General features: G+C 47.0%; 1 protein-coding gene across 1 annotated transcript in view; it reads left to right on the forward strand.

The window, feature by feature from the left end:
* The window catches only part of LOC116581439, a 152,982-nt gene that overhangs the window by 57,888 nt on the left and 67,844 nt on the right, over nucleotides 1-27,250 (forward strand). The window contains exons 4-5 of the mRNA XM_032328620.1: nucleotides 15,321-15,520; nucleotides 20,321-20,452. Of these exons, the coding sequence (XP_032184511.1) occupies nucleotides 15,321-15,520; nucleotides 20,321-20,452 (332 nt within the window). The remainder of the gene's footprint in view (nucleotides 1-15,320; nucleotides 15,521-20,320; nucleotides 20,453-27,250) is intronic.

The following is a 27,250-nucleotide window of genomic DNA, read 5'->3' on the forward strand; positions in this document are numbered from 1 at the left end:
AGAGAGGACGTCCTGTCCTTGTCTTCTTCCTTATCCCAGGGGAGAAGCTTTCATTCTTTCATTGCGATGTTAGGTTATTTGGATGCTCTTTGTCATGTTGAAGAAGCTCCTCTAGTCCTACATTGTGGAGAGAGCTTTTGTTATGAATGAGTAAAAAAATTCCAACGTTTGTTTTGAAATTTCACAAATGAGATTTTTTTGCATCTATAGAGATGTCTCTTCTTTTTTTAGTTTGCTGCTATGGTAAATTACTTGATTTAGTTTTTTTTTCTTTTTTAAATATTTTATTTATTTATTTGACAGACAGAGATCACAAGTAGGCAGAGAGGCAGGCGGGGGGCGGGGCGGGGGGGAAGCAGGCTCCCTGCTGAGCAGAGATCCTGAAGCGGGGCTCCATCCCAGGACCCTGGGGTCATGACCTGAGCTGAAGGCAGAGGCTTAACCCACTGAGCCACTCAGGTGCCCCTTGATTTAGTTTTGAATGTAAACCAAACTTATACTCCTGGGGCAAGATTTACTGGTCAAAATTATTATCTTTTTTAAGATTTTATTTATTTATTTGACCGAGAGAGAAATCACAAGTAGGCAGAGCAGCAGGCAGAGAGAGAGGAGGAAGCAGGCTCCCTACCAAGCAGAGAGCCTGATGTGGGGCTCAATCCCAGGACCCTGGATTCATGACCTGAGCTGAAGTCAGAGGTTTAACCCACTGAGCCACCCAGGTGCCCCTATTATCCTTTTTATGTACTGTTTATGTCAACTTGCCTGTGTTTAATTTAGCAATTTTGCATGTATAATCAGGGATGTTGGTCTGCAGTTTTTTGGTAATACCTTTGTTTGGGTAGTGGGGTAATGTTGGTCTTATAGAATCAGATGGGAAGTATTTCTTCTTTTTTTACTTTTTAGAAGGGTTTATATAGAACTGGTATTATGTCTTCCTTAGGCGATTGATAGAATTCATCAGCAAAGCCATCTACATATCCATATTTTGTCCAGGTAGCATACCTGGGTTCCAGGATCAGACTGCCTTGCTTTGAGTCCTAGTTCTAAAACTTAGCAGTAGGTGAACTTGGGCAAGTCTCCAGACACCTGTCTGCAAAGTGGAGGAATAACAATGCAGTGGTTCTTACATCATAAGATTGATGCGAGGAGGGGCTCCTGGATGGCTCAGTCGGTTAAGTGTCCGACTCTTGATTTCATTCAGCTCTGGTCATGCTCTCAGTGTTGTGAGATTGAGCCCTGTGTAAGGCTTCCCGCTGTGGGGAATCTGCTGGAGATTTTCTCCCTCTGCCCCTCCCCGTGCTCTGTCTCTCCTTCTCTCTCTAAAATAAATAAATAAATCTTAAAAAAAAATTGTTGTGAGGATTAAATAAGATGATATACATATTCAGTAAATTTTATGTTATTATTATTGCCATATACCAAAGTCTCCTGGACAAGAGTGAGCTGCACAGTAGGATAGAAAAGGACCTAGAAAGAGGGTGTGGGCTTTTTTTTTTTTTTTTTTTTTGTAGATACGGCCTTACTCGCACAAGCCTTTCTGTCCTTACTCCCTAGGGTCATTGAAAAGAAAACTGGGCCCACCATTTAATGTGTGACCAAAGTAACTTCTCCGAGGTTGGTTTTCTGCATCTGTAAAAATGGGATATTAATAATATCAAGTCTTTGTTGGCCACTTACCATATGCCAGACGCTGTCCTGAGCACAGTCTGTGTTTACATTCACCCTTTTACGTCTCAGGAGGTGGGTACTATTACCACCCTCAGTTTTCCTGTTGGAAAACTGAATGAAGCAGAGAAAGGTTAGTACCTTGGCCAAAGCTGCACAGCTAGTAAGTGGAAGATTGGGATATGAACGTAGGCCATCTTGGCTCCACAGCTCACTTTCTTGCCCCGTACACTTATAATTTGTTTCTGTAGGGGTTTGGGGGTAGGTGGTGTGAGGTAGGGGTTGAGATTAGCTGAGATAACCCAGGGCACACACAAGATGTCAGTAAGTGCTACTTTATTTTCCACTAGTTCTACAAAACTCTAGAAAGAATCATTTTTCCATATACCTGTATTTTATTTTCGCTCAGCTACTGTTCCTAGCAAAGCCCAGATCCAGGGCTGACTCCTATTAGAAGAGGCTCTGTTTTAGCAGATAGGACATGTTCCAATCCCAGAAGAAGTCTGGCTCTGGATCCTAGAGGTCAAGGCCAACGCCCCCTGGCCCCTGGCACTCAAAGTGTGGTCCTTGGACCAGCAACATCCAATCCATATCACCTGGGAGCTTGTTAGACATGCACAATCTTAGGCTCCTCAACAGATCTACTGAGTTAGAATTTGTATTTTAACAAGACCCCAGGTGATTCACATGCACATTAAAGGGTAAGAATCACTGCTTTAAATCAATACTTTTTTCTACTTGATCCTTTCAAGTGGTCACTCAGTTGATGAGGTGATGGGAGTTCACCAACACATCCTGCTGACAGCTGTGATGTTTATGCTCAGTACACATGTGCCTTCCAGAGAAAGAGATGCAGAGTCAAAGGTCTTCCACAGGCCAGGTGGGAACTGTGGCAAGCTGGGGCGCATGCGCTCTGTTTTAAAGGGGCTAGCTGCTGTCTTGCTCCTGACCAGTGTTGTTAAATGGGAATGTGAGCTCAGTTTGCAGATCTTCTGCTATTTTTTATTTATTTTTATTTTTTTAAGATTTATTTATTTGAGAGAGAGAGCAGGAAGGAGAGAGAGCAAGAACAAGAGAGCGTGAGCATGACTTGGGGGAGGCACAGAGGGAGAGGAAGAGAGAATCCCAAGCCCACTCCCTGCAGGACACACAGCCAGTGCACGGCTCGATCTCAGGACCACGGGATTACACCCTGAGCTGGAACTAAGTCTCACTTGACTCTGCCACCCAGGCGCCCCAGATCTTTTGCTGTTCTAATCACAGTGGGATATCTGTATATTTTTCTCAGATCCCTTATCTGTAGACCATTAACAACTAACTGGAAGTAGTAACATAACCTTGTGGGTCAGACAGGCATGTGTGCAGGCCATGTTCCTCATGGGTTGTCAGTTTGTGACCTCTGACCTAAAAATGACTTCAGAGTAGCCCAAGTTCTTGAATAAATCAAGTGTGTATTGTGCATGATTGTCTTTGGGATGTTTGGGAGTTTCTGCACACAAGGCATTCCATTGTTTGTTTGTTTGTTTTTTAGATTTTATTTATTTATGAGACAGAAGTCAAGAGAGCGAGCTTGAGCAGTGGGAAGGGTAGAGGGAGAAGCAGACTCCCTGCTGAGCAGGGATCCGGACTCAGGCCTGATCCGATCCTGGGATCATGACCTGAGCCAAAGGCAGACGCTTAACCGACAAGTGGCCAGGTGCCTCTTTCATTGGTTCTGATGCCAGCCACACGCGGCCACAATTGAGATGCTCTGCTGTCTCCTGCACTTTGGCACGTATCTGTCCCCTCTCCATAGAACTGTCCTTTCTCCGCCTGCACATCTGGTTCGCTGTGATTCCTCCTTCAAGACCCAGACCAAGCTTCACCTCTTCTGTGAACGTTTTCTGGTTTCCCGCATTGGACTTGACCACTAGTCCTCCCCTACCCGTGCCTGGGCCATCTACTCTTGGAATCAAGAGAAGTGTTTTCCCCTCTTCGTTCTCAGATGCCAGAGACTGAGTCTTACGTAGTTCTGTGTTCCCAACGTCAGGAAGTGTCAAGCATGGAGTGGATGATCGTGCTAGTTAACTATCAGAGCACAGTAAACTACCCTAGACCAGAGCAGCTTAAAACCAATATTATCTGCAAATAAAGTTTAAAATTAAAAAAAGAAAAAACCTCAAAACCCCAATATTATGTGCATTCGTTACCTCCATTTTCAGTGGGTCGGGAATCTGGGCACGGGTTAGCCGGGTGTCTCCGGCTCCAGGCCTCTCACAGGGGGGCAGTCAGAGTAGACCGGGGCTGTCGTCTTGTGTGTGATGGCCCAACTGGGAAGGGTCTGCTTCTAAGCTCACTCATCTGGTTATGGGTAGGATTCTGTTATTTGGGGACTGATGGATCTGAGGGTTTCTGTTTTCCGCTGATTGCTGGCCAGAGAACTTCCTCAGTTCTTTGCCACATGGGCCTCTCACTGAACACCTCACAACGTGGCAGCTGGCTTCCCTCAGAGGGTGAGTGAGCCAGCATCCCAGATGGAAGACATTGTCTCTTTGTAACCGAATCCCAGAGGTGACCTCTCCTCACCTCTGCTGCTAGAAGCCAGCCACGGAATACAGCCCACTGTCAACGGGAGGAACTTGCACAGGGTGGGACCAGGAGGCAGGGACCACCAGAGCCATTTTAGAGGTCACCTGCCATAATGCTCAAATTGCTACATGTGCCATGGTTACTTGCCCAGCCTTGGGATTCGGATTACCCAGGTTCAAATCCCAGTCCCACCATTTACCCTGAGCAAGCGTAGTAATAGGAATGGGTGTCAAAGACTTTCTGACCCATGGGATGATAAAGGCAACTGTGCTTGACACCGTTCCTGCCTGGCTCTGAATAGTGTCACTGTCACTAGTATTGAAGGGTGCCTGGGTGGCTCAGTCCGTGAAATGTCTGCCTTCAGTTCAGGTCATGATCCCAGGGTCCTGGGATGGAGCCCCGCATCTGGTTGTTTGCTCAGCAGGGAGCCTGCTTCTGTCCCCCCTTCCCCCCCAGCTCATGTTCTCTCTCTCTCTCAAATACATGAATAAAAAAACCTTAAAAAAAAAAAAGATGGTTGTTGAATGTACCAGAGGTACGTAGGTAAGAGACTGAACATAGGACGAATAGAATAAGCAACAGAAACAGAAGGAAAACGGAGATGGTTGGCTGGCTTAGTTGTAGAGCTTATGACTCTTGATCTCAGAGTTGTAAGTTCAAGCCCTGTGTAGGCCTTGGAGCCTAGCTGAAAGAGAGAGAGAAGGAAAATGGCTGTTGAGATGCCCAGGCCTCTGAATCTCTCCCTCTCCATCAAGGTACGCCTTTTTAGACATTTTTCCCTTCCTCATGATCCATTTGCTTGATCTTTGCCCTCATCTGACCCTCACTCCCACATCCTGCCCTCTCCTCCAGGTCTAGTGAGATCTTCCTTTTTTGCTCACATCTGGTCCCTTTCCACACCAGATTGTTTTAACCCTTGCCAGAATGCTCCCAGCCATCCATTTGTTCCTCTCCTACCCCGTTGTTCAGTGGTTGAGTGCTGCAGGGAGGACTGGCCTGACAGTGGGCATGGTTTGGGCTCATTACAAGTTCGTCTCCGCTGGCTTCCGCTGACCCCTTGCTGCCTCCTGATCATCTTGTGGTGGGTTTTTTTTTGTTTTTCAAAACTATGAGAAGTAGTCTACTTAAATACACATGACTTGTTTTTCTGCCTTTACCTCCTGCTTCCTGCCCTTTCTCAGCTGATGGTCTCGTCATGTATTTTACGGTAGTAGTAATGCTCACCGGTTACCACTTACCCTGCGTTGGTTGCCATGGAAGCCCCTGAAATGAATGATCTCAGTTACCACAACTCCTACGAAGTTGGTGTCACCTCTATTTTACCAATAAGATAAATTGAGCCCAGAGAGGTGGGATTCAAATCCATGTCATCTGAGCCCCCGCCTTAAGCTGTTACTCATTTTTTTTTTTAAAGATTTTTTATTTATTTACTTGAGAGAGAGACAGTGAGAGAGAGCATGAGCAAGGAGAAGGTCAGAGAGAGAAGCAGACTCCCCATGGAGCTGGGAGCCCGATGCGGGACTCGAGGATCATGACCTGAGCCGAAGGCAGTTGTCCAACCAACTGAGCCACCCAGGCATCCCAAGCTGTTACTCATTTTGATGGAAAAAGTAGCTTAGATGCTTTGGTCTGCCTACTCCCTATCTCTGCTTAGCCAGCAGACTGCACAAAGCTTCCACTCAACCCCCGCTCTTCTCCCAACTTGTTTTCCCCCAGAGACCTGGAGGCCACACTGCTGATGTTCTTCCTGCTTGACCCTTCTTTGGCGCTCCACACTGCTGGCTACCGCAGTCCCTTTGGAGCTCACCCCTGGCTTATGTGGTTCTGCACACTCCTGGCTCCTCTCCCACAGCTGCTCAAGCTTCATACCAACCCCGTGTCCTCATCCCATCCCTGAAATGTTGGCGCTTTCTGAAGCTCTGTCCTGGTCCTCCTTGTAGGCTGCACAGTCTTCCTAGCCGACCTCCTGTACTATCATGGCTCCAACTGTACCTCTTTGGTTAGGTTTATTCCTAGGTATTTACAGTTTTGGGTGTAGTTGTAAGTGGAATGAATGCCTTGATTTCTCTGTCTTCTGCCTCATTGTTAGCATATAGAAATGTGACAGACTTCTTGCATTGATTTTTATATCCTGTAACTTTGCTGAGTTCCTGTATTAGTTCTAGCAGTTTTTTTGGTGGAGTCTTTTGGGTTTTCTACATGGAGAATCATGTCGTTTGCAGAGAGTGAAAGTTTGACGACTTCTTTGCGGATTTGGATGCCTTTAATTTCTTTTTATTGTCTGATTGCTGAGGCTAAGAATTCTAGTACTCTGTTTAAGAATCCAGACCCACTTTTCTAAGTTCATTATTAAAAGTAATATTTGGTAATTATTAGTTTAGTAAAAAGCTCTTGATTTTTGTAGATTTATCTTATAAACATGTGACATAATGAAATTTCCCCTTTAACTGGCTGATATAGTGGGTTACAGTGAAGATACTGTGATCTTAAGCCATCGTTGTGTTCCTAACATAGGCTTTGTTATTCTTTTGATGAACTGATTGATTTAATTTTCTAATAATTTATGTAAAATTGTGTATCTGTATTTATAAATGAATTTATGCATTGCTTTCATCTTTTAAAAGTTTTCTTAACTGACTTAAATAATGTGATAATGATTTCATCAAACTAATAATATTGAATATGCACACATGTGGGCCTGTTAGGCTTTTTATTTCTTCTTTTTTAATTTTTAAAAATTTTCTTATTTTTTATCTGAGAGAGAGAAAGACTCTTTTTTTTTTTTTTTTAAAGATTTTATTTATTTATTTGACAGACAGAGATCACAAGTAGGCAGAGAGGCAGGCAGAGAGAGAGGAAGAAGCAGGCTCCCTGCTGAGCAGAGAGCCCGATGCCGGGGCTCGATCCCAGAACCCTGGGATCATGACCTGAGCTGAAGGCAGAGGCTTTAACCCACTGAGCCACCCAGGCGCCCCCCAGAGAGAAAGACTCTTAAGCAGGCTGTGTGCCCAGTGCAGAGCTGACGCAGGGCTCTATCTCATGACCCTGAGATCATGATCCAAGCTGAAATCAAGAGCTGGACACTTAACCAACTGAGCCTCTCAGGCTCTCCTCTAGGCTTTTTATATGTATACATTCATTTGATCTTCACAACAGTTTCTGAAAATCCAGTTTCATAGTTTGTGCTGCTTATGGTTCAGTGGGCCCTTTCATGTTGAAGACAGAGGCCTGAACTCAGGCTTGGGAAATTTTCTTCTGCAATGTTTGATTATTGCCTCCGTTCATTTCTCTCTTCTCTCCGCTCTGAAACTAGATGGATTCCAGAATCCCAGAGTTTCCGCTTATCAAGTGTGTGTATCTGTTAATCTCATGGTACCTCGTTTGTTCTCATGCACACCATGCGGGGGTAATATGAGCTCTGGCCTATGGGGTAGTTGTGAGGATTATAACGTTGCATCTGGTTTAGCTCCCTGCAAAATAGTCACTAAACATCAGCTGTTATTATTTGCATTAGCATTATAGTTGTATTTTAAAAAAAGATTTTATTTATTTTTTGACACAGAGACAGAGATCACAAGTAGGCAGAGAGGTAGATGGAGAGAGAGAGGGATGCAGGCTCCCTGCCAAGCAGGGGGCCTGATGTGGGGCTCGATCCCAGGACCCTGAGACCATGACCTGAGCCGAAGGCAGAGCCTTAACTACCTGAGCCATCCAGGTGCCCCATAGTTGTATTTTTGATTTTCCTTTTCCCTTCCATACTGGGGAGTCCAGATGACAGTAGCTTAGATGGTGGCCAAGGGGAGTTGGCTGGTGGCTGCTGTGGAGGTTCTGTGCCCCTCCTGGTAGAGGGTTCTATTGGCTACTCAGGCTTCTCCCTGCAGCTCCAGCCCAGAGACACACAGAGGGTGCATTCACATACCGGGAGTCGTGCTGTCCTACTTAATCCCCGCCACTTCCTGGGGCCCCGGACTAGACAAACAGATCTGTTCTCCAAGGCCTATGCAGTTATTTCCTTAAGTGACTATCCTGTAAATCACATTTCAAAATACCTATTTCAAATACCAGATAGCTATAAATAAAAGATTCCCTCAAACCATAGACTCTTCCTTGTAATGAACATCAATCTCTTGAGCTCAGGTTCAGTAAAAAAGTAAAAATAAAAAAAAAAAATCCATAGTTATAGATTCAGGTTAGCCTTTCCTATGGTTTTAATAACAATTGTCCAAACACCAATAAATGAAAGCATACATCCTTCCCGGTGCAAAGAGACCAGTCTCTTTTGTTTCAAAATCTAATTTTCTCCCTGGTGGGTTTTTCTGCACCAAGTCTAACGATAACTGCCTTTCTCTCTTTTAAGTATCCCTGACTTGGACAGCTAGTAGGTAGTGCAGCTGCTGGCAGCCAGAACATGCAGAATCATTTCTTCGTTCTGTCTATCATTCATTCATTCATTCATTCATTCACTTAGACCAGTGACAACAGCACGAACCACTGTGGAGTGCCCACTGGGTCTGGCCTGGGACGGGGAGTACAAGACGACTGAGCCCAGAGCTCTTGGCTCACCTGGAGTTAGGGATGACTTTCCCTCCGGCCTTCTTGTTCCCGTCTGTGCCCTCTGGGGCGACATTCACCTTCGGTGAGGTCCTCCAAGCACCTAGTTACCTAGTTCCTTCCTCCCAAGACCTTTGCATGGAGCATTTCTCTTTGCTCGGGAAGTTCTTTCCTTTGTCCTGCCCCTCCAGGCCTCTTCCTCAGGAAGGCATTCCCAAGACTCTAGGACCTTACACTTCCCACCTTTGGCACCCTGTGCTTCTCCTTCCTAGCACCCAGCTCAAGTAGAATTTAAGAAAGGTAAGTAACTATGGTTTACTGTCTCTTCCCCTCCTCGAACCCAAGTCCCGTGTGAACACAGGCCATTCTGACTTTTTTGCCACTGTACCCCACCTGCCCCCCACACCCCTGGTTTAGCACAGAGCACACTATTGGTACTCAATTAATATTGGGCAAGGAAGGAACAAAGTCATGTTCTCTACCTTGTGGTGTTTACAATCCTGGGAGTATGGTAATTGCCCGCTGAGTGGCCATGGAAACTCCACCTGCCTCTCTACCTCAGTTTCCCCCCTGTGCAAGAGAGAAAACAATAGTACTGTCACAGAGTTGTGAGAATTTAATGAAATAATACAGTAAAGCTCTTAGAAAGTGTCTCATGCACAATAAGTGCAGTGCCTAAAAAGTCAGCGGTGATGATGACAGTGAGACAAATGCGTCATGTTCTGTGGCCGCTCTGAGTTGATGTCGAACTAGGCCTGGAAGGATTCACTATCAGATAAGTGATGCTGGAGGGCAACACGAGGTGAGTGATCAGGAAAAGCTGCTCTGAGGAGGCGATGGTTGGGCTCAGCCCACGGGGGCAAGAAGGAAGGAGCCAGGAATGGATTTCGCAGGCCAAGAGAGCAAAAGGGGCGGTGGCCCTAGGAGGAAACTGCCTGGGTTTGCTCATGGACCAGCCGGGAGGCCCTTACAGCCAGACCCTACCGGGCCAGTGGGCAGGCGGGTGGTAGGAGAGGTGGTCAGACCATGCAGAGCCCTTTAAATCTCAGCGAGGAGTTTGGATCTTATTTGGAGGTGGTGGAGAGTTTTAAGAAGGGCATGATGTGATTTGAATTTAAAGGTGTCACCCTGTGGAACACAGTATGGAGGGTCCTCAAAAAGCTGAGACTAGAACTGTCATATGATCCAGCCTATGGTATGGGTGTTTCTTGATCTGAAGAAAGGAAAATCATTGTCTTGAGAAGATTCCCGTGCCCCCATATTCATTGCAGCATTATTTATAATAGCCAAGGCATGGCAATGACCTAGGAGTACAGCAGAAGTTGAATGGACAACATGATTGTGTGTGTGTGTGTGTGTGTGTGTGTACACACCCACAAAGGAATATTACTTGGCTATGAAAAGGAAGGAAATCGTGCCATTTGTGACAACGTGGATGGACCCTGAATGCATTATGCTAAGTGAAACTAGTCAGAGAAAGACAAATACCCTGTAATCTCATACGTAGAACCTAAAACACCAAGCAAAAAGGTAAAGGAAAACAGAAAAACGGACTCATGGATACAGAGGCAGGAGTAGTAGTGGGCAAAAGGTACAAACTTCCAGTCATACGAATAAGTAAGATGAATAAGTTTTGGGGACATATGATGTACAGCGTGGTGACTGTAGTTAACAATACTGTATTGTTTATTTGAAAGTTCCTAAGAGAGTAGATTGTAAAATTTCTCATCACAAGACAAAAAAATTTATAACTACATGTGGTAATATATGTTAACTAAACTTACTGTGGTAATCATTTGCAAGATATACATATATCAAATCATTAAGTTTTACCCCTAAAATGAATGCAGTGTTATGTGTTGAATGAATGAGTCCACTGGTCACTGGATGGAGAATGAGCTGTCGGGATAAGATTGGAAATGTGAACAGACCATGCCAGGCAGAGAAGAAGGGCATTTCAGAGCGAGGAAAGGCCACAGGACCTGAGTCAGGAATGCGTGTTGTCTAGGGGAACAGAGAAATGTCCGGGTGTCCGGAACCTAGTGTGCTTGGAGTAAGATGCATTTGCAAATGTGATTTGCTTCCAGACTTTCAAGTCCCAAAGGATATTCCATAGTTTTTGGACTTACCATGGAGAAAAGATTTTAGAAGGTTATTTAAGAAGGGGATTGATAGAAAGTATCCTTCGGATGAGGTCCAACCAGAACAACATAAACTTTTCTAGATAATTCAAGGAAAAAAAATCATCTAATACAGGGAAGAGCTGAGGATCCAACCAAGGATGGGATGGCACCTCACAGGTTACCAGCCGCAGGATGCCAGCTGCTCTGGCAGTACCTGGGGAGGAGGTGGTGTTACCAGAATCCAGAAGCTGGGACCATGCAGTAGGCTGGAGCTCCACGGTGGGGGCTGTCTTGCCAAGCTCAGGCCATGGAGAGACGCAGAAGCTGCCATTCACTGCCCGAGGCTGACTTCTGTCTTTCACACCCCAGATACCCCACCAGTGCGTCCCACTGGCTAGACCTGACCAGCACCCAGCTGGCAGGGAAGCCTGGGAAGCACAGCGGGGAGGAGAAGGGCCAGAGCAGATCTCGGGCCGACAGGACATGTGCCCGCCGGACAGGCCCCGTTTTCTAGGGAGACTGCAGTTTTCAGCTGTGTCCGGGAAGTGCTGGCTGGCATGAGGGAGGCCAATTAGGAAATTACCGCAAGCCTCTAAGGGATCCGAGATGAGAATCTGAATAGGCAGAGGCAGAGGAGATGGGCAGGGAGAGTTCCGAGGACATGGCCCCTTGAATGTGGGGGAGAGGGGCAGTAGCGGGGGTGATGTTTGAGGTTTCTCATCTGAGCAGCTGTGCAGTCTAGGCAGCGAGCAGGAGGAAGGAGCGTGAGGAGCTCCACTGCAACGTCTCGAATCTGAGATTCCTGCAGGTCCCCCACAGAGACCTTGTGTTCCCCACTCAGAACCTTGATTTCATCGGTTTAACAGTAGTGAGTAATAATAGTGTTTCTTGATGCTTCCTGCGTGCCAGGTGTGGCTCTAAGCACTTCGCATGTAATAACTAATGTAATCCTGATGGTGCCCTTGTGAGGTAGATGGTGCTGCCCTCATTTTACTGAGGAAGAAACTGAGGCACAGAGAGATAACGCCTGATGGAGCTCAGCTAGCTTGTAGGAGCTGTAACAGAAATCCGGGTGGCCTCGCTTCAGCCCACCTCAGCCTCCCAGAGCCGCTTGGAGGATCGGGGTAATACAGCCCAGGGGTCTGGCAGAAAGCCCTCATGTTCTGGTTTAATATTACTGTTGGAAATATGGTAGCTTTTGTGAGAATTGTCAGCCCACATTACCTTTAGGAGAATGAGAGATACAGGGGCATCTGGGTAGCTCAGTCCATTAAGCGTCTGATCTCAGCTCGTGTCGTAATCACAGCGTCGTGAGTTAGGCTCTGAGCTGGGTGTGGAGTCTGCTTGAAAAGTAGGAGGAGGAGAAGAGAGAGAGATGCCAGTGACGCCACTGGAAGAGGGAGGAGGAGGCGTGGGAGGTGAAATAACAACATTTGAGGTTTGATAGACTTGAATTCAAATCTGGCCTCTTAACCTTGACATCTCGTGGCCCGGAACAAAGGAACTTAAATTTCCTTCTTGTTGGCTTGTTGGTTTGTAAAACGGGCACAGTAATGCCCCCTCTGGGTGTTGGGAGAACAAGGCAAGGCTAAGGACATGCAGTGCCTTGCATGGAACCCGGCACATATGTGCTCAGGAGCTGTTTGGTCTCTTCCTGGGGACTCTCTTGGCTCAGCCCCTCTAACCCTTGGTCCTTGGCTCACTGGGAATTTCTTTTTGTGAGCACCTTTTCCTCTCACCCCTGGTTCCTCCTCATCAAAGGTGTTAGAACACCTCCAAAGCTCCAGCTCTGAAAGTTAGACAGCCCACGACCTCAAGGCCTGGGGCTTTCCACTGGTGTCCAGCAGGGCCATAAGCACAACCTCCAAAGTGGGCAGTGTACTGGGAGCCATGCTGAGAACATGGGCACAGCAGTTTGTTCACAGAGGGCATGGGTTTGGCATTCTGAGGACATTCTGAGTCTACTCAAGGCAAAGGAAGATCGCTTCGGGACAGGATCAACACCGGCATAATGTCTGTAAGAGTTGTAAGCATCTTTTTTTTTTTTTTTTTTTTTTTTTAGATTTTATTTATTTATTTGAGAGAGAATAAGTGAGAGAGAGCATGAGAGAGGAGAAGGTCAGAGGGAGAAGCAGACTCCCCAAGGAGCTGGGAGCCCGATGCGGGACTCGATCCTGGAAGTCCGGGATCATGACCTGAGCTGAAGGCAGTCGCTCAACCAAGTGAGCCCACCCAGGTGCCCGAGTTGTAAGCATCTTAAATTAAAGATGGATATTCTATTCATAAAACGTCATATCATTACTTTCAGTAGTGGTCATGAGTAGGGGCACCTGGGTGACTCAGATGGGTTAGCATCTGCCTTTCACTCAAGTCATGATCCCAGGGTCCTGGGATTGAGTCCCGGGTCGGGCTCCCCGCTCTGCAGGGAGTCTGCCCCTCACTCTGCTCCTGTGCTCTCTCAAATAAAAAAAAAATTAAAAAAAATGAATTTGGGCATCGGTAAATGAATCAAATTGCTCTTACCTTCATTTATTTGTTCACCAAGAAGTGACTGAGTACCTACTATGTGCTGTGCATGGTAAAAAGTGCTGGAGGTACAGCACCGAACAGAAATCCTGTTGGAGTTCACCTTCTAGCTGGGATGTACGAACAAATCAACCAATAAGCAAGCACCCCAGGGACATAAGGCAGCTTAACTTGATGAGAAACGTTGAATGGAAAACAAGAGACAGACACACCAGTGTGCTGGAGAGAGTGTTCAGGGAGTCCCCTCTAGGAAGCATCCGAGGTGAGACCTGCAGGTAGGTCTCGCCTCTATTCCGGGTACACGGATCGCAATTGGAATTCTTCAGGCGTGGAGGGGACAGTTTGGGTTGAGACTTCATTTACATTTCAAGAGTGCTCAGAAACCTTTGGAAGCAATTTTCTCTGCTGACTTTGGAGAATTAATTAGTTAATACCTGCGTGACCCTCGAATATCTGGGAGGAACGGAAACATATGATTATTATTTTCCCCATTGAGGCTTTCTAAATGGAGGTCTGAGTACCTGGGATTCTTGCCCAAAGGAGGCTGGAAGAGAAATGCCCCGCAGTCCTCCACTAAAGAAACCTTCCTTTCTCTTGCCCTGCTGGGAAATCTGACTTCCATTTTCATAAGGCCAAAGAGGGACTTGGAAACAGGGCCAGTTCTGACTCTGTAATTAAGTTCAAAGAAAGTCTTTTGCCTTCGCTGCCTATAAAAAGATTAAAAAGTAACTTTTGTTTAGGTAATACCTTCCTCTAGAGAGCTCATCCACTGAGCAGCAAGTTTGGTCATTTCACCCTGCTTGTGAGGTAGGCAGAAATCTACGTTTTCAGTTTTGTTTTTTAAACATGCAAGAACTTAACACCAGAGTTTCTCCAGAAACCTTGGGGAATCCTGCTGTCAAGAGACCATACCTTTTACTCCATCCCAGAACCTTATCCTTGACTCTGTTTGCTTCCTTTTGAGAATTTGGATTTTTGTTGATAATTTTCATCCAGTTAATCTCTCCCTCTGCTTTTTCCTGAGAATAGCTAATGCCGATTGTGCCCTTGCCCCCAAGGCAGGCACTTGGCATGCATCATGTCATTCAGTTGAAAATTTACGGAGGTGGGAGCTACTGGTCTCACGGAGGTCACAGATGAGGATACTGAGGCTCACGGGAGCCAAGGAACTTCCTGAGATCCCAGTGCTCGTAAGCAACTGGACACCCTGGCACACACACCAGACACGTGCCACTACTGCCCCTGTTGAGTTCAAGTCCTGAGATAACTTGGATGTCTTTGAGATTCTTTGTGCAGTACCACATTCAGGGCACCGAAGGCATACCCTATATTTATTTATTTTTTGGGCGACAGTACCGTTTTCTTTCTTCTTTTTTTTGCGTGTGAAGCAGTGTGGGTGGGAGGTGGGCGGGTGCAGAGTGGAGAGAAATGCCTTTTATGGATCGTCTGCTAAACCTCGTGAAGCCGTAGCCGCGTCTCAGTGCCAGACAAATGCGCCTGCTGACTTAATGACTCTGAAGGATGACAAGGCTTAAAAAATCGACTGTCACTGCAGAGCTTGGAACGGATTGAAATAGAGTGCTTGAGTCATCTGTTAGAGATGCCACCATGGGCCCATGTCATGCAATGCCCAGTTAGCGCCACGAGCACGTTAAAAACCAGACCCAACTTTGCTTCGATTCTGATGCCTAAGGGCCCTTGTCCTGTGTGAGGGGACTGCGGGATGGACACTGTTGCTTGGCAGACATCCCATTTCTGGTGGCCGCTGGTCGTGGAAGGGTGCAGCTGAGTTAGGGACAGGCTTCTAGCTCAGTGATTAGTAACACAGTGAGATTCTCAACAGAGCTCCCGGCAAGAGTGACAAGATAGCTTCTCTTTTGCCTGTAGTGTTCCTGCCACCCAGCTTCAGTGACCGGATACACCTTGGCCTGCCCCACAGCCAGGCGCCTCCAGCTGTGTTCCCAGAGTACGCCCGCAACCCCAGCCTGTCTCCAGCCCAGACGTCACACCACACCTTGTCTGGAACTCATCCTCACCTCCACCGTATGGAAATTATTCAGAGCATGGGGTTGAGAATCAGAGGAACCGTAAGTGGAAGGCCCCCACTGTTTCAGACACGCATATGACAGACCCACATAAACGGAGGGATGCCTGCCTGCAACCAATCAGAATGTCCGTGGGAGCCAGCATAACTCAGAGAAGCACCTCAAGCATTATTGTGTACCGGGTGCAGTGGGCATCTTGCTTAGCAAGGTGGAGGTGGGTGTGCAGATCCGATGGCAGAAAAGGCTGGAGGATGGAGACACTGCTGTCTGTGACGGAGCAGACCAACTGGCTCAGAAGCCTGTTCGCCTGGTCCACCACCAGCTGTGTGACCTTGGACAAGTTACTCAACCCCTCTGTGTTTGAGTCGTGCCGGCTTGAAAATGAACACTAACAGCTTCTAACTAGTGGGTTGTCATAGAGATTAGATCATCAGGGGTACAAGTGTCGGGTACTGTGTTAGTGCTCAGTGAATTTTAGCTGAAAAACAAAGCCAGTAAAAAGGGATCCCGGATCTAATTTTTGACTCAGGAAGGAGAGGATTGGAATAAGCAGAGGCTCATCATCCAGCAGGATGGTAACTAAGTAGAAAATCCTGTGAGGACCTTTGGCCTGGGGGAACAGTAACTACATCTTACTTAGAAGTATCATCGGGGGGCGCCTGGGTGGCTCAGTGGGTTAAGCCGCTGCCTTCGGCTCAGGTCGTGATCTCGGGGTCCCGGGATCGAGTCCCACATCGGGCTCTCTGCTCAGCAGGGAGCCTGCTTCCTCCTCTCTCTCTCTGCCTGCCTCTCTGCCTACTTGTAATCTCTCTCTGTTAAATAAATAAATAAAATCTTAAAAAAAAAAAAAAAAAAAAGAGGTATCATCGGGACACCTGGATGGCTCAGTCTGTCAGGCTGCTGCCTTTGGCTCAGGTCATGATCCTGGTCATGGGTCCTGGGATCCAGGGTCCTGGGATCCAGCGTCCTGGGATCGAGCCCTGAATTGGGCTTCTTGCTCAGCGGGGAGCCTGCTTCTCTCTCTGTTCTGATTGCCAGTCTGCCTGCTTGCTCTCTCTCTCTCTGACAAATAAATAAATAATTGTTTTAAAAAAAGAAATATCATGAAGTATCATTAGTGCCCCAATGAGTAGTATTGAAAAGAAGGAAAACCTATAATACCGGAAGAGGGAAGTGTATTCGTGTAGATGATATGTATGTAAACAGTATGTTGTTTATACAGGAATGGTATAAATATATTTGGTCTTTGTCCCTGGTTCCTGGCACAGAGTTCCTGAAACTCTTGGTATTCTCTGAATGATAGGAGTGCCTTTTCTTACTTAAAAATGAGCCCTTGTGGGCACCTGGGTGGCTCAGTCGGCTAAGCCTCTGACCTTTGACTTTGGCTCAGGTCACGCTCTCAGGGGTGTGAGATCGAGCCCTGTGTTGGGGGAAATCTCGAGGGTTCTCTCTCCCTCTCCTCTCCACTTTGGCTCACATACTCTCTGTCTCTCTCTTTCTCTCTTTCAAAGAAGAGCCCTTTTAACAACCTGAGTTAATGCTAATGAGGTCACTAGGGTGGAAGCTCTAGATACAACCTCAGGATGGCGCTGTTCATCAGAAAGATGCAAGTGATGAGGTTAGAACTTTCAGCTGCATCCTCTGGCCTTCTAGGAGTGTGTGTGCTGGGAGTGGGAGGGGGGTGCTTCTGGAGATTCAGCTCTATAAAACATTTGAAGAACCAGATTTAAAGAGTTTCGGGTGGGTGAACCCTAAACCTCATGGGGACAGAAACTCCCGTGCTTGGGTCCTTTCTGGTCTGTCCCCGTGCTTGGGTCCTTTCTGGACTTTGTCTTATGTGCCTCCATTTGCAACTTTTATAATATCCTTTACAATAAGTGGGTAGTAGTAACTAAGGTGTTTCCCTGGCTGTTTGCCATTATGGCAGATTATCAAACCTGAGGAGGGGTTGCGGGAACCCCTGGTTTGTGGCCAATTTGGACGGATGTGATTGGCATGCATCTGGGGCAGTCTTGTGGGACTCAGCCCTGTACCTGTGGGGTCTGCGCTCACTCTGGGAGGTTAGTTTCAGAGTTGAATTAAATTGTAGGACACTCCATTGGTGTCCACGGAAAACTGGAAAATTGGGAGGAGTGGAAACCCCCCCCCCCATTTTGTGTCAGAAGTGTTGTTGAGAGGGGAAATCCTTTTTCTTTTGACAGGTTTTTGTAAAGGTCTGATGACTTGGTTAAATCAGCTGAGGAATGTTCTCTCATATGGGTAGAAATGGGTTGGGTTTGAGAGGACACGTCTTGATCGGAAAGATAGTTGAGGAGTCACATGAGATAAGCAGAAGGAATTCTAGAGTGTGTTTCAGGACATAAAATGGGGCGAACCAAGAGTGCAGCTGGGGTTCAGCACCTGGAGCAGAGGCCCAGGTCGTGGGCATTGTGGACACTACTCCCAGTGGCCTGGACCCCATGGCAATAAGCAGGGAAGAAAAGGTTAACTCTGGGCCTCACCTGAAGGAAGGTTGGAGAGAGGCTTAGGAAGGGAGCAAAGAGTGGGACTGCATTCACAGGAGCCAGTGCCATGAATCCCAGGGACATTCTGAGTTTGTGTTTAGGGAATGGCTAGGGCGTTGCACCACCCAGACCACTGCTTCCCTTGCAGGTGTGATTGTAACTGGCCCCGTGGAGACCAGGGCTCTACCCCCTGTCCTGCTGGTTGTCGTTATTGTAAGGTTGGAAAGCACTGAAGGAAGCATGAAGGTGCCAGCAGTCACATCCAATGGGGGAAGTTCACGGTCAGCGCAAGTTGCTTTGAGAAGTATCTCATCCAACCTAAATCCCTGAACGTTGCTTCTGTGTGGCAAGAGCTGACCAGAACAATTAACCTGCAGTCTAGGGAGTGAGGGCTGGAAGCTGGAACCTCATGGAGTCATTTGCAGACTGGAGGACAAAGCAGACGGCCGTCCTCTGTAGAGCACCTTGGAGAGCAGCTTCGCTGGGGTCAGGTGTTGAACCCGACAGTCCACTGAACACACCCCCCCCCACCCACCCCCACACATATGCAGTTAGATGTTTCAATCAGGATATTTTTAAATCAAGTATGTTTAGCGTTTCATTGAAACTTCCTGAGGTCCTTCTGGAGGGAGGCAGTTCCTCCTTACAGACCATTCATAATCCTGGTGCTCTCTTGGATGCGTAAGTAAGTGCAGGGGCAAGAAGCAAGAATCCTTGCGGATATCGATAAAGCCTGGATTTAAAGCAAAAGTGGAAGCCACCTTAAACAGTGAAGCTGGGATGAAGGAACCGTGGAGGAGAGTCTAGGTTGGATCTTGACGGGAACTGTGGTTGGTCAGGTCCCACTGAGTGCCAGGCATTGTCTGAGTCCTTAATGTGTGTCAGTCCTCCTAACAGCCCAGTGACGGGCTATAATGTTGTCCTCGTTGTATCAGTCACTAAACTGAGGCATCAGAGCCAGTAAATGGTAGAGTCAGAATTGAAAATAAGCCTGGGCAACGGAGTGTGACATTGTGGTCCTCACGGTTTCCTTCCCAGGGACTGAATCAGAGCTGCAGGTATAAATCATCCGTACTTTGTTGTTTCTAGTTATTCCTCCATTCGGAGTGAAAAGTATATGGTTCCCATTCCTTGGTGGGGGCTGTATAATTCTAAATCAGTCTTTTTGTGGTCTTCATAAAGTCCTGAGCTGAGAACTCCCTCCAGGTATCATAAATGGTGAAAATGTTGGCTGGGTGGACCTTTCCTCCTACGGCAGTGGGAACTCTGTTGCGTAGGCCATCCATCTACACAGCCTGCACGTGTGCCGAGATGTCCAGGGACAGCAGATTAATGTATCCAAAGCTGGACTGACACTCCATGTCTGAGTCTGTCTTTCATCCTTTTGGTCACCCAGGCTACGAACCTGGGATCCTTGATTTCTTCCTTCTCTTTCATTCCCCAACCTTACGTCCAGTCGGCCATCCAGTTATCAGGTGCAAGTTCTTCAGTGATCTCCAGACATGGCCACGACTCCATCCCTACTGCCTCCTTCCAGCTACGGGCCCTCACAGACTGTACTGGGATGATGCCAACAGCCTTCTTCCGACCGATGACCCTGCTTGTTTCATCATTTTGTGTTTAAAGTCTTCTTTTTTATGATTATTGTTATTTTAAATATTTTTTCATTTATTTTAGAGAGAGGGGGTTGTTCCAGCAGGGGGAGAAGCAGAGGAAGAGGGAGAATCCAAGCAGATTCCCCACCAAGCGTGGAGCCTGAGGCAGGGCATGAACGCAGGACCTGAGATCATGACCTAAGCTGAAACCAAGAGTTGAACACGTAACTGACTGAGCCACCCGGGTGCCTCAATTACTTTTTTAGTTTTCTTTTTTCCTCTATAAATTGTTTTGATTTCTGTTATATTTGTGAAGAGCTAGAAGGCATACACCTTGGTTTTAAATTTCTTAGTAGCTGTCTTCGAGATTTGAAAAGATGTCCTTGAATTAAACCATCAGAGTCAGTTCCAGAACTGCAATCTCAGAAGGAATTCTCCTTTTTTATGGAGGATGAGGAATTTCATTTTTTAAAAAAGATTTTATTTATTTATTAGAGAGATTGAGATCACAAGCAGGCAGAGAGACAGGCGGGGGTGGCGGGGGATGGTGGCGGGAAGCAGGCTCCTTGCAGAGTGGAGAGCCCGATGCAGGGCTCGATCCCAGGACCCTGAGATCATGACCTGAGCCGAAAGTAGCGGCTTAACCCACTGAGCCACACAGGTGCCCCTGAGAAATTTCATTTTTGATCTTTTTCCTGCCCCAGACTTTGTGGAATTTAACCCCATCACTTTTTTAATTATAGAAAGACAACTTGGGCGGTGGTGACGGAGGGGGCATCAATGTTGTAGCCGTACCAAGACTGCAGTTCAGAGCTACCACTTCTATTCCACTGGCTACCACGGACACCACACAGCTGGCCACTGCTTCCCCACTTGTGAGTATTTGACTGCTGTTGCATTTTTTCCAGCATGAGTACGTATTTGATTCAGCACAAGGCTTTGTATGTTTGAGAAAAGCTTGGGGTGCCTGGGTGGCTCAGGTGATTAAGCTCAGTGGGGAGTCTGCTTCTGTCTTTCCCTCTGCCACTCTCCCTAGCTCGTTCTCTCTTTCTCAAATAAATAAATAAAATCTTTAAAAAAGGCGAGAAAATCTTTCTGGTGACTTCTTCTCAGATTGCATCTTGCCTGGATATAGGATTCTTTGGTCATGACTTTCGTGCTTTGTAACTAAGGCTTCAGTGTTTTCTGCTGTTTCGTGTTCTGGAGTCCATGTTGGCACCAACACGATGCTTCCCCTAGATACTCACAGGAATTTAAAGCCCAGTCTCCACTTTTAAGCTCTTAATCGTTTATTTGGATCCCCAATTTTTCTTCCATTATTCTACAGTATGTCCGCTTCTACTACCTTTTTTTTTTTTTTAAGATTTTATTTATTTATTTGACAGACAGAGATCACAAGTAGGCAGAGAGGCAGGCGGAGAGAGAGGGGGAAGCAGGCTCCCTGCTGAGCAGAGAGCCCAGTGGGGGGCTCAATCCCAGGACGCTGGGATCATGACCTGAGCCGAAGGCAGAGGCTTTAACCCACTCAGGCACCCCCTCCCCCCCCTTTTTTTTTTTTGGTTTGCTTTCTCTTGTGATTTTTGTCACGTTCCCATTTCCTCTGAGTTTAGTGGGAGAGGAAGTGCATTTTCTCAAGTTTTTCTTCCACTCTGCCGACTCTGCCCTCCGTGTGGCCTTGTCTCCTACGAGCTGCCTCTGAAGTGGCCTAACTTGATTATTTTAATTGTTTTTCATCTTTAGATAAGACGTCCTAATCCAAAATTAATTTCTTGTGGCGACCACTTGTCCCCATTCCGTAGATCAGAAAGACTTCTTGGATCTTGTGGAAATCACGGATCATATATCTTAACAGTGTTTCCCCCTGCCCTTCCTCTTAACTTCTGCCTTTCCTTCTTCCTCCTCTTCTTATTTGGTAGGAAATTAATTTTCCCTGACCTTACAGAGAGGTTCCCCTCCTTTAACTGTTCACTATTTTTGTATGCCTCATGCTGCTTCTCATCTTTGCCCAGATTTTTGAAGAGGAATCCCCAGGAAGAGACAAGGAAACCCCGGAAGACTGCTAGTCAGTGATCAATTTTAGGGACCCAGAAGCTCTTGTGGGGTGGGTGCAGGGCTAGGTCAGGAATAATGGAAGGAACAGAGTCTCTGAGTGCGACGGAAGGGGCTTTGTCACAGGCACCAGAAGCAAACCCAAATCTCTCTATGGCACAACTAGGGTCCAGGCATACAATGTGTATGCGTTATACAATGTGTACAGCACAGTCTTTAAGGGAAGACAGAAACTTTTCCACCAATATAAAAAGATCTCACAGATCTGTAGGTGGAGGGCTTTACTCTATCAATCACTAGTTGAGAATTGGCTTGGCTAAGGAGTTCGGAGTTTGGGTTTTTAAATCCAATCGCCCATCTCTGCCTCAGCTCGGGAGGCTGGGTTCTAATCTCGATCTTCACTTAAATTCTACTTTGAAAATAGGTTCAGTTACACTGTTTTCGGTGAAAGTGCTACACACATTTTCTTTGCTCTCATGGGATCTTTAATCCATTGGGTCATCATCAGGTGTTAACCTAATGATGAATAAACACAAAGAAAGGCTCATTACAAACTCAGTGTAATGGAGCGGGGAGGGAGGTCAGGGCATGCTTCCTGGAAGAGGTGGCATTGAGCTGTATAGGCTGGATAGGCTCCAAGCAGGCCAGAGTGGGTGGTGGAAGAGCTTGCCAGGCAGAGGGAGTGCAAAGGCTTTGGGTGGGAGGAAGCCTGAGCTGTTTGAGGAATCAGAATACAAATACAAATATGGGGCTTGGGGGAAGGGGAGGAGGAGGAGGTGGGGGGGGGGGGTATGGTGAGAGGTACCAGATGAGGTCAGAAGGATTGCCTGGGTCCCACTTACGGGCCCAGGCTTCATCTGTAGAGCTGGGGAGCCCCGGAGAGATGTGTAGGGAGGGTGGCAGCTCTGGAAGCAGAGACTGTTCAGGCTGCGGGAAGGGGTGCTGGGCAGGGTGGGAGGGGGAGTAGGTGCAAGAACGTCCACCTAGCCCTGAGGGGTGAGCAGTCCCACTTCACGTGAGCCCCGGAGGCTGTGTTTGCTTCTGAAGGAGCCCGGGTGTTCTGTTTCTTTTGCTGTTTCCCTTGTGTGAAAACCAGCTACTTGCGTGAGGTGTGTGGGGGGGGTCTGAGGGAGGAAAATACATTGCTTGCTTGGGTGTGTGGATCCTTCTTCACAGGCTGTGGGAGGGTGACCTCCTCTGGCCCACTCCATGCGTGGAGCCCTTCAGGTTGGTCTTAGCCCAAGGGAGCCTGTCCTGCAGGCTCTTCAGGGCAGAAGCATCTGGGAAGGGGTCAGGAGCCGGGTTTCAGCCTGCCGGTGCCTGGAGCCCACACCCCTCTGACTCAGGGACAAAGGGTGGCTGTGGCGTTCCTACCAGCTTGTCCCTGTGACTTCCCAACACCACACCGTCCCGAGGAGGTATCAGACCTCAAAGAGCTCCTTTCACCTGGTCCTGTCTACACTGTACTGGGCAGAAACTTCTTGAAGCACCTGGCAGGACAACCGCTCCCCATCTGTATCCCCTGTTAGCCACCGGTGAGTGGAGGCGGTAGAAAGCCACGCTCACATCCTCGAGAATTGTGGACATAGACGTAATTTATTTTGAATCCTACCACTAAAGAGCCTCTCCTAAAAGGTAAACCAGCTCACCCTGCTCAAAACAAGAAATAAGAATGCTTGCTCTTTTCCTTCACTGGAAAGGTTTTTTGTTTTTTGCTTTTTTTTTTAAATGGGTGGTACCCTTTCCGGAGGAATATGCCAGACCTTGTGTGGATTCGCAGTTCTTTTGTGAGCGGGCTCATTATGAGTCAGATCTCTTCTTTATCAGTGGCTGCTCAGGTCACAAAGGGTTAATGGAAAATGGCCTTGTCCCCCTGCAGGGGAGCCCTGCCTTAGAGGGAAGACTAATTGTACCAGCTCTGGGAGATCTCTGAGCTCATTCTGAGGTAGATCAGAGATGAGTTTGGAAAATGTACTCGTTGCTGGGTGGCTTTTGTGGGAGAAGCAAGGGGAGGGGAATGGTGTTCCCTCAGGACTAATTGGTTGTTTGTGTGCAATGAGAAAAGCGGCTCTTGGAATCTATTCTCTTGTAAGGTTTTTATTTTTTATTTTGTAGCCAAGACTTGTTATCACTAGAAAATTCAATAAATAAATGGACTCTGCAAATCAATAAAATAATTAGTAGGGTATTTCTGGGTGAAAAGAATTTTTAAAATTGAAGTTGATGAAGTCCCAGAACCTAAGTCAGGTTCGGTGGGGTGAGGAGGTTCGGAGCCGACGACTAAAGAAAGAATTCTTGAGACGTCGTTGGTGCAAAAGGTGATTTATTAGAGCACGGGGCAGGGCCCGTGGGCAGGCAGAGATGCGGCTGCCCCGGGTTGTGAAGGTGGGCATGTTATATACCCCACGGTTGGGGGGAGGTGGTGAAGGAATGGGAGATTTCGACAGAGTTCTCACATGCTAGGGAGGGCCTACAAGGTGCGGGGGGGGGGGGGGCGGGGAGTCTTTGCCCTTATGGCTTGATCAATGTCGTCTTTAGGTCAGGCACTAACATCAAGATAATGGGGGATTCTTGGTGGGGCATTATGATCTGGCTATCATTTACATTCCTTTCTACCCCAGTCTCCTCCAGTTTATGGTGGGAGGGGGACATTAGGGCTTCAGGAACCAAGAGTTATTTGCCTCTGGAGATTTGTGCTATTGATAAGGTAACCTCCCTGTTTAGGTCTCTAGGACATCTTGTAGGGCAAGGGAGATTCCTGTTCTGCAGGATTGCGATCCCTGCAAGTTAACTATTTACCGTTTTATGGCAGTCAGGGGTGCCTGAGGAATGCTACACATATGGAGGGGAATGGGTGAGGAGGGGGTGCAAGGCGCCAGCTTTTGCTTTGTCCTCAGCCAGCCTCCTGCTCCCTCATCAAAGTGAATATGACTGACTACCAGGGTCAGGGAGGTGACAGAGGGAGGCCAGCCAGGTCAGGGAAGTGATAGGTAGAGGTGGGGCTGAGGAGAATTGGAAAGCAAGCTCTCTTCAGCAGCCCCCCTGCCCCCAACTAAGGGATGCTTCCCCACACCTCAGCTGAGGGCTGACGGTTGCCATGTGGGAATGTGGGCTCAGTGTTGCCTCCTCTTCTGTTTTTTTCGGAAGAAGCTGAACATCTGGATTTTTACATGGAATTAGTTGGCAGCTAAATTCAAAATACTTCTCTGCAAGGTCGCACATGACATAGATGGTGTAGCTCACCTGCTTACGACCTTGGGTCTGGATTGTGAAGAAATTCTTTTATTTCAATGATTTACATTTACTTGCGGCCCTGATGAAAAGAGGGAAGATTAAATGTTGGGTCTCACAACCTTTGGGCCTTCGCTTCTCTTATTGGGAGGAGGAGGCTGATATTTTCAGAACTCTGCTCATAAAGGACTCTATTTTCAAAGTGGAGAAACATAATCCATATTTAACCCATTGGCCCAGCAGAGAATGATCACCAGGGAAACCGTCAAGGGAGCCATCAGGGCCAACAGTTCTAGCCAATGATTTCTCAGCCCCACATGGAGTCCATTGGAAGCCACCATGTGAAGTTGTATAGGTTGTGTACTGTTCAACTGGAGAGGGTCTTACTCACAGTGTAGACAGCCCCTGGGCAGTGTTATCACATGAGCTGTGTCAGAGACCACATGTCAAATATTCTAGAGTGGACAGTGCCATACATGTTTGGGCGAGTGCTTAGTGTACTTGAGCTAGGCAGACTTAACTTTCCACTTGACTGTGAGCTTCTGAGAGGATGGATTTTGCCTTCTAGTTCCAGTAATTAGTATAGGGCTTGGCACCGAGTAGACAGAACTCCCCCCACCCAGCCCATGTCAAATATCCAGGAAACCACTGGAAGTGTACTATGGAGACTAGGAGAAAAGATGCATTTAGAGATTGAGATTTATGGATCATTGGCGACTTCTCAAAGTCACTGAAATAACTAAGGTTGCTGGGGGACCGTGGGGGACAGGGACCTGGGCTGACAGAAGAAAGGAAAACGAATTCATGAAGAAGAGTGAGGATGAATGGTCACAGGCGTGGAATCAAGAGAAATACCAGAAAAAGCAAGGACCCACCATCGTGTCCCCATCCTCAGCACGTAATGAATATCCTCAATAAATATTTGGTAAATAACCGAATGAATGAAGTAGTGAGCAAGGGGCACTGTCAAGTCCTACAGAGAAATCACACAGAGCAAAGACTGAAGAGAGTCCTTTGGGTTGAAAAGAGGCAATTAGACAGTTATTAATGACGTTGGGAGACCAGTAGCCGTCTCAGGGGAGCTGTCCCTTCCTCCAGGAAGCTTTCCATGACCATCCCATAACCACCCCCTCCTGATGCTCCTCTCCTTGCCATAACACCTCACACTCCATCTTCAACATCGGAGCGTGTGCTTGTTACCCAGCATTACATCTTTGCTTTTGAAACTCTAACTTGATTCCTTTGACACCAACCTGGTGTCAAAGGTAGGGTGTGAGTAAAAATTTTTCTTTAAATAATGATAACTAAGGAAATAGAGAAAACTAACTTTTTGTATAACATAGTAGGTGCCGGATTGAAAAAATGTGTGAACGTAAATGGACGTCGAGCGGAGGGAGAAGCACGGTGTTCTGGGAGGGGCATCGCTCCGGTTTCACCAGGAGGTTCACGGGCAGATCACTAGCATTTGGCAGGGCTGAGGGAACCAGGAATCCACGCCGGAGTTCTTGAGATGCAGCTTCAAACAAAGGAGCATTTTTGTCCTGCCCGTTTCAGCCCTGAGAACTAGCAGTGAGAGCTCTTGAGGTTAAGAGCGACAAGAGAGGTTCGGTAAGGCTGGCTCTCGAAGAAAGTGGAGGGTAGACATCCAGCATCTTCCAGCTCTGCATAGAGATATTTACCAAACCTGGAGACATGTGCACGGCACACTGCTAAAGGAAAAGCGGCTACCAAATGACAAGGGCAATGTTTATTTCCAAGACGAATGTATTTTTCTTTCCCATTCTAAAAAACAAAACAAAACAAAACCCCAGAAAACAAACCTGAGTTTTTCTTAGAAATTAACAGATATATAAGAAATAAGAGACATTCACTTAAACTGGTTACCTGGTGACGACTGACTTTTATGTTTGAGACTTTTCATTTTTCCTGTGGTTTCTGAATTGAGAATTACTACGTGAGCAATAGAAAACCACAATAGAATTCCCACGTGAACATTCCCCGTATGAAGTTTTTCAATAACATGCTTAATGACAAAATGATGAGGAGGATATTTGTGAAGTGACAAAAGTAGATTGCACAGCGAGTTACACACAGAGCACTGAGCGATGTCAGGTGGCTAGTGTGGGTATGTGGCTCTGTGCATCTGTGCCCGGGAAAACGGTGGTTATCTCTGGTCTGGCAAGCCCTGGGGTGACTCTTGTATTTGTCTTTTCTGTGTTTCCTGTTGTAATACCTATAATTAATGTCACAGCACAATTTAAAAAATTTATAAAAATCTCCATTACAATATCTAAATGTTACCTTATAATTAAAATTATTAATAAACGTGAGTGCAGGGTGTCTGGGTGGCTCAGTCAGTTGAGTGTCAGACTCTTGGTTTTGGCTCAGGATGT

This window comes from Mustela erminea, chromosome 20 (genome assembly GCF_009829155.1).
Source record: "Mustela erminea isolate mMusErm1 chromosome 20, mMusErm1.Pri, whole genome shotgun sequence".
Classification (NCBI taxonomy): Eukaryota; Metazoa; Chordata; class Mammalia; order Carnivora; family Mustelidae; genus Mustela; species Mustela erminea.